This window comes from Ipomoea nil, unplaced genomic scaffold, assembly GCF_001879475.1.
Source record: "Ipomoea nil cultivar Tokyo-kokei standard unplaced genomic scaffold, Asagao_1.1 scaffold2694, whole genome shotgun sequence".
NCBI lineage: Eukaryota > Viridiplantae > Streptophyta > Magnoliopsida > Solanales > Convolvulaceae > Ipomoea > Ipomoea nil.
Window position 1 is genome coordinate 2,663,058 of NW_017619122.1, and position 17,006 is coordinate 2,680,063.

The following is a 17,006-nucleotide window of genomic DNA, read 5'->3' on the forward strand; positions in this document are numbered from 1 at the left end:
CTAGTTTTTTACGCGCATTACGCGATTGGGATAATGCCAAATGTTTTTTTTTTTAAATAAGTACTTTAAAGTATATCAAGGCAAGATTATATTGGAATTGTTCATGCATAAATAATTGAATGTTAAATTTGCGTATTTAAATAGGTAATTATAAGTTTACAAATATCTAAACAGCAAATATTTTTCAAATATCTTTTTTATCAACCGTTGATATAATTCGCTGGTTAAATTCGCTAATATAATCTGCTAACGCTAACCGCTAATTGATGATTGTCAAACAAGGACACTGTGAGATAGTTCTCACTTCAATTTGTTGTGTGATTTGAATACTCTCTTTGTCAACAAATCCCTCAAGTAGTTAATATGATTGGCTTTATTAATTATATTTTTTAATTTTTTCAAGGTATTAATAAAATACTTGATAAATAAATATATAACATTATTTTGTATTATAACATTGATATTTAATTAAAAAAATAGTGTACAAAAAAGATAATAGACAATGTACTGAATATAATCAATTGATGAATTGAATTTGAATGTAAAGAATTTTTACATTGGAGAAATATAAAGACAATATAACTAATAAAATTATTTCTCTTAATTAATTTATTGATAATGAATAATTTTTTTTAATAATGACATTGTAGGGACAATGTAGCGAATATAATCAATTGATGAATTTGAATGTAAAGAGTTTTTATATTGGAGAAAAATAAATACAATATAACTAATGAAATTATTTTTCTTATTTAATTTATTGATAATGAATATTTTTTTTTTGAATAACAATTGATGAATTTGAATGTAAAGAGTTTTTATATTGGAGAAAAATAAATACAATATAACTAATGAAATTATTTTTCTTATTTAATTTATTGATAATGAATAATTTTTTTTTTGAATAAAGATATTGTAGATACAATGATACATAATTCTAAATTAAAGAAATGCATATGTATTATTTTTTGTTGTAGCTACTAAATTATTATTTAATTTAATAAGAGTAAAACAAAGTACTAACTATGTCAACTTTGATTGGGATGTGGTTCGAACGTAAGACTTTTCTTATTGAAATCAATGAATAAGTTAACGGTGAACTAACATAAATTAACGAAAAAGATAATATTTAACGGAAAAGTTAACGGATAATCATATTCATTAAGGATAAATTAGGAAATCATAAGGAAAAATTAAAATATGATCAATCTAAGCCATTTATTTGATTAAAAAATTTGACCGCCATTTTTTCTACACATTATAGGCCTAACTCTCTTGAGCTCTTATTAGTACATTAGATATATATTGCCTTAGCCCAACCTACTATATTTAGCCTAGCCTAATTTAAATATAGCAACCCTACCTATATAGTCATATAGATGAATATATGATATATTTTGTGTAACCTATCTTCAGACATAGGAACCAAATACCCCTCCGTCTCTCTCCCTTTTTCCTCTCTCTCGGCCTTTGTCTCCATCTCTCTCATTTTCCGTCGGCTAAGCAGCTCAGGCAGAAGCAGTAGCAAAACGGCGACCTCAAGCACCACCGTTCTTCCCCTCTATCCTTCTCGACAGCCAACATCTATGGTGGAATAGGCCAGCAGCGACTGGAAGCAGCCAAGTAGATCATCGAGCTGGGCAGAGTAGCAATGGTGGGTTGGTGGGGTCTTCTGGTGAGTCTCGAACCAGCAGCAACAACGACGGAGCGGCGGAGCTGGTGCAGCTGCGATGGTTGGTGTGGCTGGTCTCCTCTCCGGTGGTCTCGGTTCCCTTCGGCGAAGCAGAGCAGCGACAACAGAATCGGAGCCCGGCAATGGTGTTTCCCCTGTTCTTCCGGTGAAGCAGTCCGGTGGTAGTAACACACTGCTGGAAATTTCAATTTTTTGACCACTTTTCCGACCACTAACAAAAATGGTCGGAAAATTGACATTTTTTCAAATTTTTCGTCAAGAGTTGAGTTGGACAAAAAAAGTGTCAGAATTTCCGACCACACTTACCAGGGTGGTCAGAAGTAAGTCCAGAATTTTTTTTTTTGCGCTATGAATTTTTAAAATTTGTTTTAGTACGGTGGTCGGAAATCCTCGTTATTATTATTATTATTATTATTACTACGGAGTAGTAAATATAATAATAATTATTAATTATTAATACATTAGTAATTAGTAATAATAAAATGAATAAAAACAAAATATAAAAGAAAATTGCATTAAGAAAGATCTAGAGAGACAATCAAACTGAACCCTATTCTCTCGTCTATCTGTCTGTGTACTCACTGTCTCACTCTCTCTTGTCCTCACTATCTCACTGTCGAAATCTCTACTCTCAATCTTCATCGCTTGGTTTCTCTCTATTACAATCGGTAATTCTAGAGTTCCGATCTAATTTTCTCAAACTTTTAATCTGGCGCCTCTCCGTCAACAGCAACCGCAGGGAAGGATTTGCTGCCGCCGGTAGGACTTGCCTGTCAACAGCAACCGCATGTACGCCGAGAAGGGAGGAAACTACAAGTGTTAGGCCTACTGAAGGAGAGTAATCGAAGGTGTAACACCCCGTGTTACGACCCCTAAAACCAATTAATCATTTAATCATTTACCCAAAAGAAAGAATTAAATCCCAGTAATTGATTAGGAAAAGGCCCACCATAGTCCATGGGCCCCTTATCCCTAAGACCAATCCCCTAGTCCTATAAGGAATAGAATTAGCAAGCCCATAGTATTTGGACCCTAATTAGGACCTTAGGTATATAAATAGGGGGCATAGGGGGGGGGGGGCACCTAGAACCCACACCACAATAATCTCACACACAAGAAGTTCCAAGAATTCCCCTAGGAGAAATCAAGAAAAGAGGAGTCTTAAAGAAAGATCCTTCATAGCCAAGGAAATTAATTAAGGCTAAGAGGTAACCCATGTCTCAACAAAACTTATTTTCTTCGCTATAATCTCCTTCCTTGGCCTCCCTCTATATTCTTGTGTCTTGATTGAATTCTTCTATGATAATTATGTTATGTTCTTGATGATTGATAAGATGATTTATATGCTTTCTTGATGATCTTGATGTTAAAAAGAAGTTCTTGATTATGATGTGATGATTCTTGACGAATCTTGATATTTTCTTGATGTTAAAGATAAAATATGTTCTTGATGATTTGGGCGGGATAAGAGCCCTAGGTCGGATTGAGAATTTGTATTGTGATGTTCTTGATTTATATTTGGGTGGGAATTCGCATGTTCGGGTGTTGTTTATATTTAGAAGTCGTAATAGGACAAGTCCTACATGATTCTTGCTTTTGATCCGTTAATTGCTTACGTGGTGTCGTTATTTGCGTTTAAAAGTGTCTAAGCATGGTTTCGGGTTCCACAAAGGTTCCCGGGACGAATATATGAGAAAAGAGTCAGTGGGGGGTAGGTGGGGGTAGGAGGACCCACCACCTACCCGCTGCCCAAAGGGGCACTGCCCGGCAGCGGGCAGCCGACTGCCCGCCGGCAACCCGCTGCTCGGAACAGTGCCCTCCGGCGGGTGACCCCCACCCACCAGCTACCCGCTGGTCCATACCCCACCCCGGGTCCCAGGCTTCCCCGTTTGATGTTCCCCATTCCCCGTGGTGTCCCAATGGACCCCATTTGTCGTGCTTGAGTCTAGTTTGATGTTTCGGGTTCCATTGTAGGCTAGATGAGTCTTAGGGATTGCATGCTAGTTGAATTGGTAGCCCGTTGACCTAGGTGGAAGACGTATGAACCCCTTAGGACGATTCTTAGTATGTGAATGATCACAAGTAAGTTTAATTATATGCCTCCCCCTTCCCAATGTGCTATTATGTGCTATAACGTGTTATGTGATGCATGATTCCCCAATTTGGTTGCGATCAAATTGGCTATACGGGCAGTTAGATGGGTATGAGAACCATACCAACTGTTAACCAGGCCGGTTGCGATCGGTCAGGTATATAAATATTATATAGGGCTGCGGTCCACTGTTTGGCTACTGATGAGCTGCGGTTCATTCTCCTGGCTGCGGTCAGTGATTCACTTCTTGGGCTGCGGTCCACATGGGCCTCGGTGCTATGACCCACCGGACCTGAACGCGCCAGGACGGTGTGTAGGGCCAATAAGCCGAGGAAGGCTGTATTCCACTGATCCGAGTAATCGGGGCGATGTGTAAGGCTACGGCTGGCTGCGACCCACCGAGTGATGGGACGACGGTGTGTAGGGCCATAGTCTCCGAGGATCTTCGCCCACCGACTGAGTATAGCTCCGCGGTGTGTCGGTCTTGATCCGCTATGGTCCACCGGCGTACCCATCGGCGGTGTGTATGGTCGTAAGTCCCCCCTTGAAAAGGGGATCGCGATCCACCGACTGGGTGCGTCAGCGATGTGTAGGATCGTGGTCCGACGTTGAGTTCGTCATCGGTTCTCAAAGGGTTGGTTGCGATCAACTCCCCTCATACTGCGGTACTGAGGTAGGGTGCTGCGGGGCCGTGTTAATGCTATAAGCATTAACCCTCATGTTCGGGGCATGCGATTGGTCCCGTGGCACCATCAACGTTTATGTGATATGAATGGTGATTGAGTGATGATGTGATTTGAAAATATGGAAAATGTTCTGTGACCTTAGATGCGTATTCCTTATGACTATTACCTCTACTTAACTGTTTATTGTTGATTGATGAGCTTATCCCTAATTGCTGAATCTATTTCTGGTTTTAAAACTAGTGTCTCTTAAGTATATATCTTCCTGCTTCGAAATGATTTTCGTATATCTATATATATCTATCTATAATATATTTCAACGCGTTGGAGTGGGTTACCAGCATCTCTCGCTGAACAGATATATTTGGCTTTCAGGCACAGATGAGTAAACACTGGAGCGCGCTAGAGATTTGGAGCGTAGAATAGATAGTTTCCCTTTCGGCCTGCGTGCCATGCTTATGTATTGACATTATTGAGGATTTTAGTTAGTTAGCCTGTGCACCTGAGTTCTCTAGCTCAGGTGTGGCATAGCACCCCGTACTCTTATGTTATATTTTTGGGATTTAATGAGAATTTACCTTTATTATATAAGTCTTAAAAGTTGAAAAATTTCGGGGTGTTACAGAAGGAAACCGCGGGAGGAGGTTCTGCTATTTTTGAAGGTGAGCATTGTCTGTGAGACCAAATTAAGTTAATTATTTAGGTTAATGGGAGGAAACCAGATAATTGATTTTAGATTTAGATTAATTATTTCATTTTTTTTTGTGTATATTTTTTTTTCTTTCTTTTTTTTTTAGGGGTTTTTTTTTCTTTTTCATTTTGAGATTACATCAGACGCCTCCGCAGAGGCTCGTTACGATTGGATGGCTCCTGGAGTCGCTTGGTTCGTCCCAGTGCTGTGGGTTCACCTCGTTTCGCCCAAGTTCCGAGGCATTTGCCCCTGGTTGTTACGCCTGGTGTCGCCTATGTGTCACCTAGATCACGGCCCGCCAGGTTCCGGCACGTCTCGCAGCGCTTCTCGGGACAGCATGGGTCCCTGTTCCTCCTTGCGGTGTAGAGGACTTGTTGAGATCCCCGGTCCGTACGCAGGGGCGCCGTAGACCCTGTAATCCTGTTCTGGGTTATACACGGCGTCACAACGTCCCACACAGGTTCTGGTGCCCGGGAATCAGACTTCCCGTTGGTTCCAAGTACCAAGCGTACCATGTTCTGCCAGGACCATTTTTATTCAACAATCCGAGCCATGCTCATGGTTCGGGGGCTCAGGGGCACAGGGCCTTTGGTTCGGGGGGCACAGGGCCTTTGGTTCAGGGGGCACAGGGCCTAGGGTTCGGGGGCCTCGAGACCAGGGCGCAGAGCCCAGGCCCAGGATCGCTTTAGCAACAATATTCCGACCCACGCTTGGGATGGGAATCGATCCCGGGCCTTTCTTTTTGAAGGTCCATACCGGATTAATTATTTCATTTGTAATTGTATACCATATTTAGGTTTATTATTTCTTCATATTCTTGTTGGCAGATTAATCAATTGATGCCCCATAGTTTGGGATGTACAAGGATTTAGTAGACTAAATTTTTGGATGTACAAGGATTTAGTATCCTGTTTAGCATTGTAGACCAAATGTAACACCCCTAATTCTTTTAAATCATTAAAAGACTTATAAATAAAGGCAGACTAATATTAAATAATCCAAACTGAGCATAGGCTATCTATAGGAGTCGGGGTGTTATGCCACACCTAGGTTTGAGAACCTAGATGCACAGGCTAAGACTATCTAGACAAGTAAAATCCACAAGTTCACAATCAATTACAATCCGTGGCACGCAGGCCAACCACTACAGTTAGGACTGACTAGACTAAGACTACGAGTCCATCTAACGCGCTCCTCAGCTAATGATCATCACCTGAAAAACATATCGTAGCAACCGTCAGCGGATAATGCTGAGTAACCCACTACAACGCGTTAAGTACAATATAGGTGCTGAGTAACCCACTACAACGCGTTAAGTACAATATAGGTAGATATACGAAATTCATTTTGAAACTGGAATACATATATAACCTAAGCAACTCTAGCTTTAAACCAAGATCAAGACTCAAGACACAACAACAGACTTAACACTATAGAACAAACATAAAGACTAGCATGCATCCTAAGAACATAAGACAAGGCATAATAGACAAGTAAGCTCATAAATAGTAATTAAAGGCAACAATGGAATCCAATGACAATCAATTAGCAAGTAATCATCAAAGCACACACAATCCATCTTCCAACCTTATACCAAGTTTCAACCTTTACTCCTCTCCATCCTTATATCAGTTCCAACCTGTACCTCCAGGCCACCCTTATATCGCCTACCTTATTCCTCGGAGCAACTACATGCCCCACTCCGTAACCACCAACAAGTCCACCAACATGGTAGCACCGAAGTGTCATTCGCATGGTCCGTGCCTCTAGCACTAATACCAAGGGGTCAGCGCATATAGCTCTAACATGACACCGCGACGCTTATACCCTGACCCAAGCCTTTAGCCAGCAAGTCTAAGGGGTGGTTCGTGCCTTTAGCACGATAACCGAGCACTCGTTGTGCTTTCCGCCAACAATTCATCTCCACCAATCACAATCTCATCATCATCAGTCACATAAATCATTGGGCAATAACCATGACACCCATCATCATTCAATTAATCAATCAATCAATCATGTAATCAACAATAACAATCAAGACATATTAACAAACGACACACACTACACACAAATTCCTAGAATGGTACTCAAAACATCATACGAGACTCATACACGTCAAACGAGGTACAACGGGATACAGAGAAAAAACAAACGGGGAAAAACAACCCGCCACACCATGCCATTGCAACGGGTGGGCGGTGGGTGGTGGACCACCCGCCGGTGGGCGTCCCTATTCTAGCGGGCAGTCGACCGCCCGCTGGAATCGGGCAGTATGGGCAGCGGGTAGGTGGTGGGGACTCGTCCCCCCACCTACCCCTCACTGGTACGAAGGTGAAATTCGGATTCGGTGTTCGTTCGTGGAACCCAAAACCATGTCCAAACACATTCTGACACGTAACAACAACATCACAGATTCAATTAACAAAGATTGAACCAAGAATCATTCCAATTGCATTCTAACACGATTCCTAAATACGCCAAGGCACGACATCAATCACATAACGGTCCAAGAGCATCCAGAACCTCAAGGATATCAAGAAATCTATATGCAAAGCCCTAAAGACTAGTCCTAGGCTATACTTAACACCCGATCATGCATAAACCCACCCAATACACCTAGAACATCACAACAACGAGATTCACGATATAAACCCTAGGGACAAGCTCTAGACATAATTAAATACAATATTACGCATATAATCAATCACAATCATCAAGATCACCAAGATTATCAAATAAACACAACATAAATCCTAGGCAAAGCTCTATCAAGACTCAATCACAGAATCACACATCAAAGGAGCAAATAATCAAAGTATAGCAAGAAAAATAGATTTTGTAAGACATGGGTTACCTCTTAGCCCTAATCAATATCTTTGGCTACTAAGGTTCTTCTCTAAGATTCTCCTCCAATTGATCTTCCTAGGTTCGGTGGTGGGGAACTCCTTTGCTAGGTTTCCTTGGGGAGTTTCTCGCGTGGTAGAGTTAATTGTGGTAGGGTTTCTAAATGCTTTCTAATCCCATATATATAGATTTGGGAGTCCTAACTAGAGTCTGAACAGTAAAGACCCACTTTCCCCATTACTAATCGGATTAAAGACTTGATTAAGGATAAGGGTCCGTTGTCCTTTGTGGACCACACTAATTAATTAAATGGGAATTCTGGTCCAATTAAATCCTTTTTAATTATATATTAACGGAATTAATTTCATAATTGGTCCGGATTCGGAGGCCATAACATGGGGTGTTACACCAAATTATCTGCAAATGAATATCATCCTTGTGCTTTAGTCTGATGTTTTAATGCTCCAGTTACAGTGAAATATGGGAACCCTAGCTCACATCTTTTCATATTATTTACTTTGTGCTTTTGAAGGGAAATATGGATGCTTGATATTGCTTACAGTTTCTCTTTATTTGCTTTGCTTTTGGTATGGGGAAAGGTGTCAAAACTTAATGCTTGACAAGAAATATTTATTTGCAAATTGAAAATTTTATTGGGTTGATAGTTTAATTTAGAAATGGTTTCAGAGCTAGCATAATGGTTCTCTTTCGCTATCAAATTCTCCGTCATAAGTCCACGCTTATTTAATTACATCCTATGTTTTTGGCTTTAGGGTACTGAATCTGGAGATGAAGGCAGCAGTCCAACTGTGAATTCAAGAAACGCTTGGTATATAAATTCAAAAAATAGAGAACAACAAAATCAGAGTGTGTTGCAATACCGAGATATGAACTTAAGCGGAACAAAAAAAAAAAATTTCTAGGTGGGGATTGGAAACAACAAAATCAGAGTGTGTTGCAATACTGAGACTTCTTTGTGACAAGATTGTTCTCTCAGAATTTCCTGAGAAGTTTCAAATTCGACGGTTTTGTTTGAAAGAAGCTGTCTTGATTTTCTCTACTGCCTCGGCTTCATACACATTGTACACTAATTTATGACTCCAACAGAGAAATTGCCTTATCACCTTAAAGAGTTTAAGCAAGTAAAGGTGTTGGTTATTGATGAAGCTGCTCAGCTTAAAGAATGTGAATCCACTATTTCTATGCAGCTACCTGGTCTTTGCCATGCTATACTCATTGGAGATGAGAAACAATTCCCATCAATGGTTCAGAGCAAGGTTTTTGAAAACAGTCTTTGTTCATTGAGTTTTTTTTTTTTTTTTTTTTTTTTTTTTTTTTTTTAAATAACCCGCTAATGTGTGTTTTGTTTTCAACAGATTTGTGAGAAGGCTGATTTTGGGAGGAGCTTTTTTGAGAGGCTGGTTAAATTAGGACACAGAAAGCACCTCCTCAACATTCAATACAGAATGCATCCCTCAATTAGTTTGTTCCCAAATAAGAAGTTCTATGATGAGAAGGTCATGAATGGTCCTAATGTGATGAAAATAGGATAAGAGAAGCGATTCCTCAGAGGAAATATGTATGGACCTTTTTCTTTCTTCAACGTATGCCAAGGAAAGGAGGAGCGTAATGGCAAAAGCAGTACTAAAAACATTGCAGAAGTTTTTGCAGTAGCTGAGATTGTTGCTATGCTGTATAGAGGTATAATTCCTCTTCTGATCTATTTCTTAGCTTTATCTTACTAATTTTCTTTTGTTCAATGATGCTAGAATCTCTAGCTTCAAAACAATGAGTTCGTGTTGGCTGCATTTCACCATATAAGGCTTAGGTCTTTGCAATTCAAGAAAAGGTTGGTATGTAAATTAAAAGAATAGAAATTATTTGTGTGTTACTTAAGCTAATGCATGTATATTATGATTTACAGGTACCCTTACTGGTATGTAAATTAAGTGACAATGAGGTGATGGAGCCCAAATCCCCCGAGGATATCTACCAGGTTTGATTCACATTAAAATAACACCTCTCCTTTATATTATGCTTAATTTAACGTCTAGTATGCAATAATTATCCCTCTAAATTTTGGATTAATGGTTCTATGGGAACTGGTGCACTTTTATGTTCATCTTCCTTGATGTCCTGTTTAAATTTTTGTATTGTTTTAATCTTCTTTTTAGCTCAATCCAAATTTCTTAATCCTGCTATCTTCTACTTCTTTTTTTTTTTTTTTTTGGGTTCAATTCTTTAAATGCATCCTAGTTGTTGTCAAGATCTAAGATTTTTTTATTCTTCTCTGGATTCATCAAGCCCATTTGATTGAGGGCCATGGCAGTTCAGGGACAAGTGTTACTCATCAAGACAAAACTTGGCCGCTACACTTGTTAATGCATTTGTCAATGCTGGATTTGGTCAGGTAATATGAGTTAAGCTGTATATGCTCACCTTTATTTGCATATATGGATACAATGGTTACCATTTTTAGGCTTGCAGGATAAGCTAATGACAGTTCCATCAGAGGCCTCAAGTGGTGACTCCTCAACAAGTTGGCTTTTTAAAAATAAAGAACACGGCAAAGCCAGTGCTGCAGCAAGTCTGGTGTGTACTTTTGTCATTTTAATTTATTTCCATACGAGTGGTGTAGTACTAATGCCTTCTCCCTGCATTTTAGGGTATGATCCTGCAATGGGATGTCGATAATGGACTTGCACAAATTGACAAGTACTTCCACAGTACTGACAATCATGTAATTGCGGGCGCTCTATCAAGAATGAGTGTGATCCTGTAAGTCCTTTATGTATTTTCCTATTACTGGACTTATTTTGTTCTTATAAATATATATTGTGATCTCATATTGTTTTGCATCACAGGCATTAGCACTCCTTATAGAGGTATATAGACAGAGATGATGCTTCGATTAGAATTGGTGCAATAATGGGGCTTGGACTTGCATATGCAGGTTCTTAGAATGAGGTGTGATTCTGTGCATGTATTGTTGTTGTTCATCTATAGGCTATAGCACCATGGCTCTGTTATGACTTATGATTCCAAATTTAATTTTTCAGTGTGTCCTACAGGTCATCTACCTGGATAAGTATATGAGAATATTTCTTTTCTATATGCTTTTAGTTCTTTTCCTCTCCATATAACGTGCTATCTTTGTTTTTCAGATTAGTCAGAAATTCATTCCTATTTTTGAAGCAAAGCCTTCACTTGATGTGATACTACTACTTGGAAATATTTTTCTTTATATGTTCACCTTACTAATGTTGGAAATGCTGTGGCACAAGCAACTGTCCAAGTGAGGAACTTCTCATGTTTTTTTTTTTTTTTTTTTTTTTTTTTTTTTTTTTTTTTTGTTGTGTATTATGACATTTGAACATCATGTAAGATTTTTCCTAATAATATATATTATATATTACATATTAGGGCCTTAATTAAGTGGTGCAAGTTGACTAGGCTTATTAAGTGGTCTGGTTGGACTTAATAACTAGTAGTTGTTAGTCAACCAAACTCTGTGCCTAATATAATCCTAGATTGATGGGATACATGATGATGGATGTTAGCATATTCAGTTATGGTACTCAGACTGCTCAGTAGATACCAATACACCATCTAGGGTTCCGAGTCAGGTCTGAGGCAAAACATGGCTAACGGTCTACCGTTAAGAGGCAACACAACAGGAACATCAACTATGGTTGGAGATCTACATGGCTACGCTTCCGCTATCATACGAGGTCAGGTTTCTCGTATACTATGGTTTATTATAGTTAGATTATTTATATCTAACATTTGGTATCAGAGCCTTTATAATCTCTGTCTGGTTGATTGTTTTGCCTAAACAATATTCAGTTTTCATATACATTAATTTTTCGTATATGGCTTTGGATATTAATTCTTCAAAATTAACATACAAGATATCTCTATTTGGTTATGATTTATTGAATAACTTGTATATGTTTAATTAAAGAATTAATTTTTGTACCGTTTGAAATTTATTTTCAACATTAAGAAAGTTCTTTAATTTATTGAATTTGGAAAACTGCCTGAGTTCCTTCAAGTTTTCCGGCAATGCATTGGTACGCTGGATTTGTGCGTCGGAGATCGCCCGTTTGTTTCGCCGGATTTATCTATCTATTTTTCTCCGGTGCTATTAAGCCAAGCATGAACGGCGGTGGGCATACGGTGACGGCGACGCAACTGAGAGCGAGAACTGTAGTGAAGACGACGGCGCTGGTTCTCTGGTGACGACGACGGTGGCGCGATTGGAATTGCAGGTGGCGGTTGTTGGCGTTGCGCAGAGGAGGGACGGTGGAGGCGAAGTTGGGTTTTCCCGGCAACGTTGCTGCTTGCTCTTCTTCATCAGGTGACGTCGGCGACGGGCTGCCGCTCTCCATCTCCGTGCTGCTATGGCGTCGCGAACCGGGGTGAATGGCGGCGTGTCACGGCGAGGAGAGATGGCGAAGACGGGCTGGATTTCCGGCGTCGTTGCTGTCCTCTTCCCTTCTTCAGGCGACGCAGACTCCGGCTCGTTGTTCCTCAAGTTCCGGCGAGTTGCTGGACTCTTCGACGATTTTGGCGTTGGCTGATTAAAGGAAGAAGATGATGATGGAAATAAAAACATGGGCCGGGTCAGGCCCATTTTAGGCAGACCTGGTCCAATTTTTTATTTTTTTATTTTATTTTTTATTATTTTTTTTAATCCTTGGGCCTATGTGGTTTATTTGGGGCCTGTTTCAGTTTTTCATCATTATATTTAGACTTCATTTAGCCAATTGATCAAATTATTTACTCTTTCAGTTATTATTAAATTATCATTCAAATTTGGGCAAATATTAAGTTTTAAATTTGCTATTTGAATTTTAATTTAATATTAAAGTGTATATATTAAATTGCCTGAAGTATTGCAATTTATTTAGGATATATGGGATAATAATATATTAATATGCAAATCCAAACATGCTACGTATATTCATAAATTATTGTTATAATTATACATTCTTAATAGCATGTATTAAAGTTGGATTTAGCATATTATTAACTCATAAATTCATTATTAAAATATCACTTAATTTTGGATCATTAGGTCAATTTGAAGCATTATGGCCTATTAAGGTAGCTTGTTTTGGTTTCCCCTTAATTTTGAGCTCATTTTAGTTTTATGTGTCTCTGGGACTTTAGAACCTATTTTGAACAAGATATTTGGGACCTATCTTGGGTCATTAAAGTATGGATCCTACCATTTTGATTGATATTTTAATAATAATTATAGCTCCTTATAACATGTTTATTAAGTTTTAATTATTACTAACTACTATATTTTAGTATTCATCGTTGGTAATAATATTAAGTTTTGGGTCTACTTCAGTATTAGACCATTTTCCATCCATGTTATAATTCACTTAGGGCCATTGAGGTTTATGTGCCTAATTTGAGTGACTAAAGGCTATAATTATTGTCTTGGCCTGTTTTGAGACATTAAGGATTTAATTGTTATTTTGGCCATTAAGAATTACAAACTATTATTTAAGTTGATTAATATTTTAATCTATCAATAGTTTTTCAGGGCCTTAATAATAATATTAAGTCCTTAATTTTAACGCAACAACAATATAGTTGGTATATTGTCTGTATAATGGTAATTTGGTTATTACCTTAACTTCAGTCTCCCTAAGTATCATACTAATCATGGTTAATTATTATGTGGTAAATTGAGATTTGTATTTGGCATCCCTTAATTACAGTTTTGCCTTTATTGTAGTTATTATTAATTGACATTATTAATCACTGTTATTAAGTTTAGGGGTTACTCTCATTTATTACCTTCATAATAATTATGATGATTAACTGATGAAGGTGAGTTATGGACTCATGTTAATATAATTATTAACATTAATGTTGACTATTAGTTAATAAAGGGAATTGGTTTAGTTGGTAGAGATGTGTTAGATTATTAGCAAGGTCTAAGGATCAAATCCCTCTTTGGTTTAATATGACTTTTTTAGATAGTAGCTTTATTAAATTAGTGAAAGTCCGATTTGGTTTGCAGGTTCTTTGCGGTAGATTGGCTTATGAGTTGAGTCTAGCCTAAGATTGGTGTTATTTTTGGATTGCTAAGCTAAGGAGGTGGCCCTATGTCCAACAAAACCTATATTCTTTTTGCATAAATGTATTTCTTGATGACCATGTGTGGTTTGATGCATATTCTTGTGATTATGCTATGGTTAGAGCTTGTATTTAGGGTTGTATGATGTTATTTGTTGAGCTATTTATTCTATTCAAGTCATATTTGTTGTGGATGTGAGTATTGATGAGTTTGGAGTTGGATTTCACATTCTTGGCAAATTTCCCCGAAATCCTATTTTGCACAGGTCCGCGTACCAGCGGGCACTATTGCACCCGCCTAAAGCACCCGCCAGTGCATTGTGGTTTCAGCAGGGTTCGACGGGTGGTTAAGGACCCACTGGAACCACCCGCTGGTACGGTGTGGAATTTCGGCGGGACCTTTTCCACCCACCAGAACCACCCACTGGTACCGATGTTGTTGGCTTCCATTTTGTTATATCCCCTAGTATTTGCATGTATTTATTGATGTCTCGTAAGTCTAGAGCGGTGTATTATGAACCCCATAGGTAAGTTATGAGTCTTGAATCGCGGTTATAATCTAATATTGTTATTCGTTGGATTTTGATTAAGTTTGTGATATTCGTATTAACCCTAATGATTACCTTGTTGGCTTGCATGCTAGTAACGTTGTTTCTTGGTACTAGTATGTGATTTCCTTGTGATAACCTTCGCTTCCTTCATGATTGAATTGATAACTTGTGCTTATCCATTCGTTGTGATCCCTTGTTGGAAACCTTTGATATAGTAGTATTGCCTTTGGATTATCTTCTACGTATCTCTTTCTTGAATTCCTTCCACTTGGATCTATCGTTGTGAGCTTGTACATCGTTGTACCTTATCTTGATGATTCTTTGATTGAGTTATTGTTTGAGTGCTGAGATATATTAAAAGTTGCTCTGGACAAGGTCTCTTCTTTCCTACAGATTCCAACTTGAAACTAAGGGGGCGTTTGGTTCACGGAATGTTAGATTACCTAAGGGAATGTTAGAATGTTGGGAATGTTAGAATGCTGGGAATGTTAGAATGCTGGGAATGTTAGATTACTGGGAATGTTAGATTACTGTGTTTGGTTTAAAACTAAGATATGTAAATAAGACAATGGTAATAAGATAAATTGATTAAAACGTCCAAAACCCAACATTAGTAATAAGACAAGGGAATGTGAGATTACCTAAGAAATTGGAGGGTATCTCACATTCCCTTCCTATAGCTAAAAACATAATTCAGAGGTTATCTGACATTCCCTGTGAAAGTTACATAACCTGAACCAAACATGGGAATCTTATATTACCAAGCAAATATAACATTGGTTATCTTATATAACCTGAACCAAACGCCCCCTAAGTGGTTTTGCTGATTCAGATTGGATAGGATGCCCTGACACAAGGAAATCTATGACTGGTTTTTGTGCGTTCTTGGGAAATGCCTTGGTATCTTGGAAATCCAAGAAGCAAAGCACTTGATACTGCTAATTATACGTAAGCAATATGAAATAAGCCGAGACCGAATAAAGCAAGTAAATGTCTTTATTGATCACGGTAAAGGCCCTAAGTACAATCTACTTGGTTGCCCTGAGTACCGACTGACTGCGGTCGGGATTCTCTAACAACAACCTATCGATCGTCCAAAAGTCCTCTATACTGTAGCTACTGTGGGTATTTATAGCCGCCGTGCCGGGGACAGGATTCCGGCCGCTCGGCATGTCTTCCACGTAGCCACCACGTGTCACCCTGCCGGGTGCCCTGTCTGTCATCATGAAGAGCCGCCACGCGTCCTTTCGCGTCCTTTCGCCAGCTCTCTCGTCAAAGGGCTACCGCTCGGTGATCGACACCAGCGTTCGGGCAACTTCCGGCCGTTCCCGACCGGGGTCTTCATGAAAAAGCCCGACCTGCTACCTGCAAAGATCAGAAGAAAAAGACAAAGGCAAAGTCGGTCGTGGTGGAGCTTATGTCGGTCGGGACATTCCCTACCAAAAGCCCCCCAGCCCGGGTCTTTTTGATCCCTCGGGAAAAAACGGGACGGGATGAAGAAGCCGAACCGTCAGCCACCAAGCCGACCTGCCAGCTGTCATTCCCTTCCTCGCCACGTGTCGGCCACTGCCGGCCTCTGCGACTGCAACCGTCGCCTCGGAGTCAGCGCCAGTCGTGTCACGCAAGTGGGCTCTTTTCCCGCCTAAATGCCCTCCTATAAATAGGCCCTTGAGGCCCTCATTTGGACTTTCCTCACTCTTTTGCTTCAACCGGTACCCTCAGAGAGTCCCGAGCAGAGCACCTTTGCAAGGCAGTCGAGCAAGGACTTTCAAGCTTTCATCCGCGAAGTTCCCTCATTCGGTAAGTTCTCAACCCTTCTCTTTTCTTTATGCTTCCATTTTAGGTAGAACTTCTAGGTCAGCTAACTGTCCCGGACATTCTAAGTCCTCTACTAACCCCGACCGGCCTTTAGGTAGATCGAAATGACGGACTCTGACAGTCAGAATGCCTCGATCGCGGATTATGACGAAGAGGTCGAGCATCTCAGCGACGAGGAGGTGGACATCATGTCCTACTCCCCCGAAGCTATCTACCGACCGGCGCCAGCCCCCGAGCAGGCTGCCGCACAAGACACGTCGTCCAGCTCATCCGGGTCGTCGAGCTCTAGCTCAAGCGGATCGGGGAGCTCCGGCGAAAAAGAAGAAGAAGAAGAAACCACGTCGGGGAGACAAGGATCTCCGACCGAAGGCGTTAGGGAAACGCCCATCCGGGTGGTTGGGGACCACCCGGAACCTGCTCCCGAGCCGGCCGAGGAAGACATAGCTGGGCCAAGCGCACCAGCCGCAACAGAGTTCGAATTCTTGAACAGCGAGAATGTCGAACAACAAATGAGCCAACTAACCAAAGGCGAGGC

General features: G+C 39.8%; 1 protein-coding gene and 2 long non-coding RNA genes across 4 annotated transcripts; all 3 read left to right on the forward strand.

Annotated features, from left to right (window-relative positions):
* The first annotated feature begins 2,249 nt into the window (after positions 1-2,249).
* Positions 2,250-8,883, forward strand: LOC109155186. Its single transcript, XR_002049867.1, has 3 exons — positions 2,250-2,541; positions 5,097-5,130; positions 8,777-8,883. It is a non-coding gene; the product is annotated as an uncharacterized LOC109155186 (long non-coding RNA).
* Positions 8,884-8,948: 65 nt separating this feature from the next.
* Positions 8,949-9,822, forward strand: LOC109155185 (probable helicase MAGATAMA 3). Of its 2 annotated transcripts, XR_002049866.1 has the most exons (3): positions 8,949-9,280; positions 9,380-9,704; positions 9,773-9,817. XR_002049866.1 is itself a non-coding variant. In XM_019302909.1 (2 exons), the coding sequence occupies exons 1-2, from the start codon at positions 9,098-9,100 to the stop codon at positions 9,554-9,556; spliced, it is 360 nt and encodes a 119-aa protein (XP_019158454.1). In that variant the 5' UTR covers positions 8,949-9,097; the 3' UTR covers positions 9,557-9,822. The 2 variants fall into 2 exon arrangements, 1 of the variants encoding a protein (XP_019158454.1); XM_019302909.1 differs by having other exon boundaries at positions 9,380-9,822.
* A 655-nt stretch (positions 9,823-10,477) lies between these two features.
* Positions 10,478-10,711, forward strand: LOC109155194. The gene is made up of 2 exons (XR_002049872.1): positions 10,478-10,595; positions 10,669-10,711. It is a non-coding gene; the product is annotated as an uncharacterized LOC109155194 (long non-coding RNA).
* Positions 10,712-17,006: the final 6,295 nt, after the last annotated feature.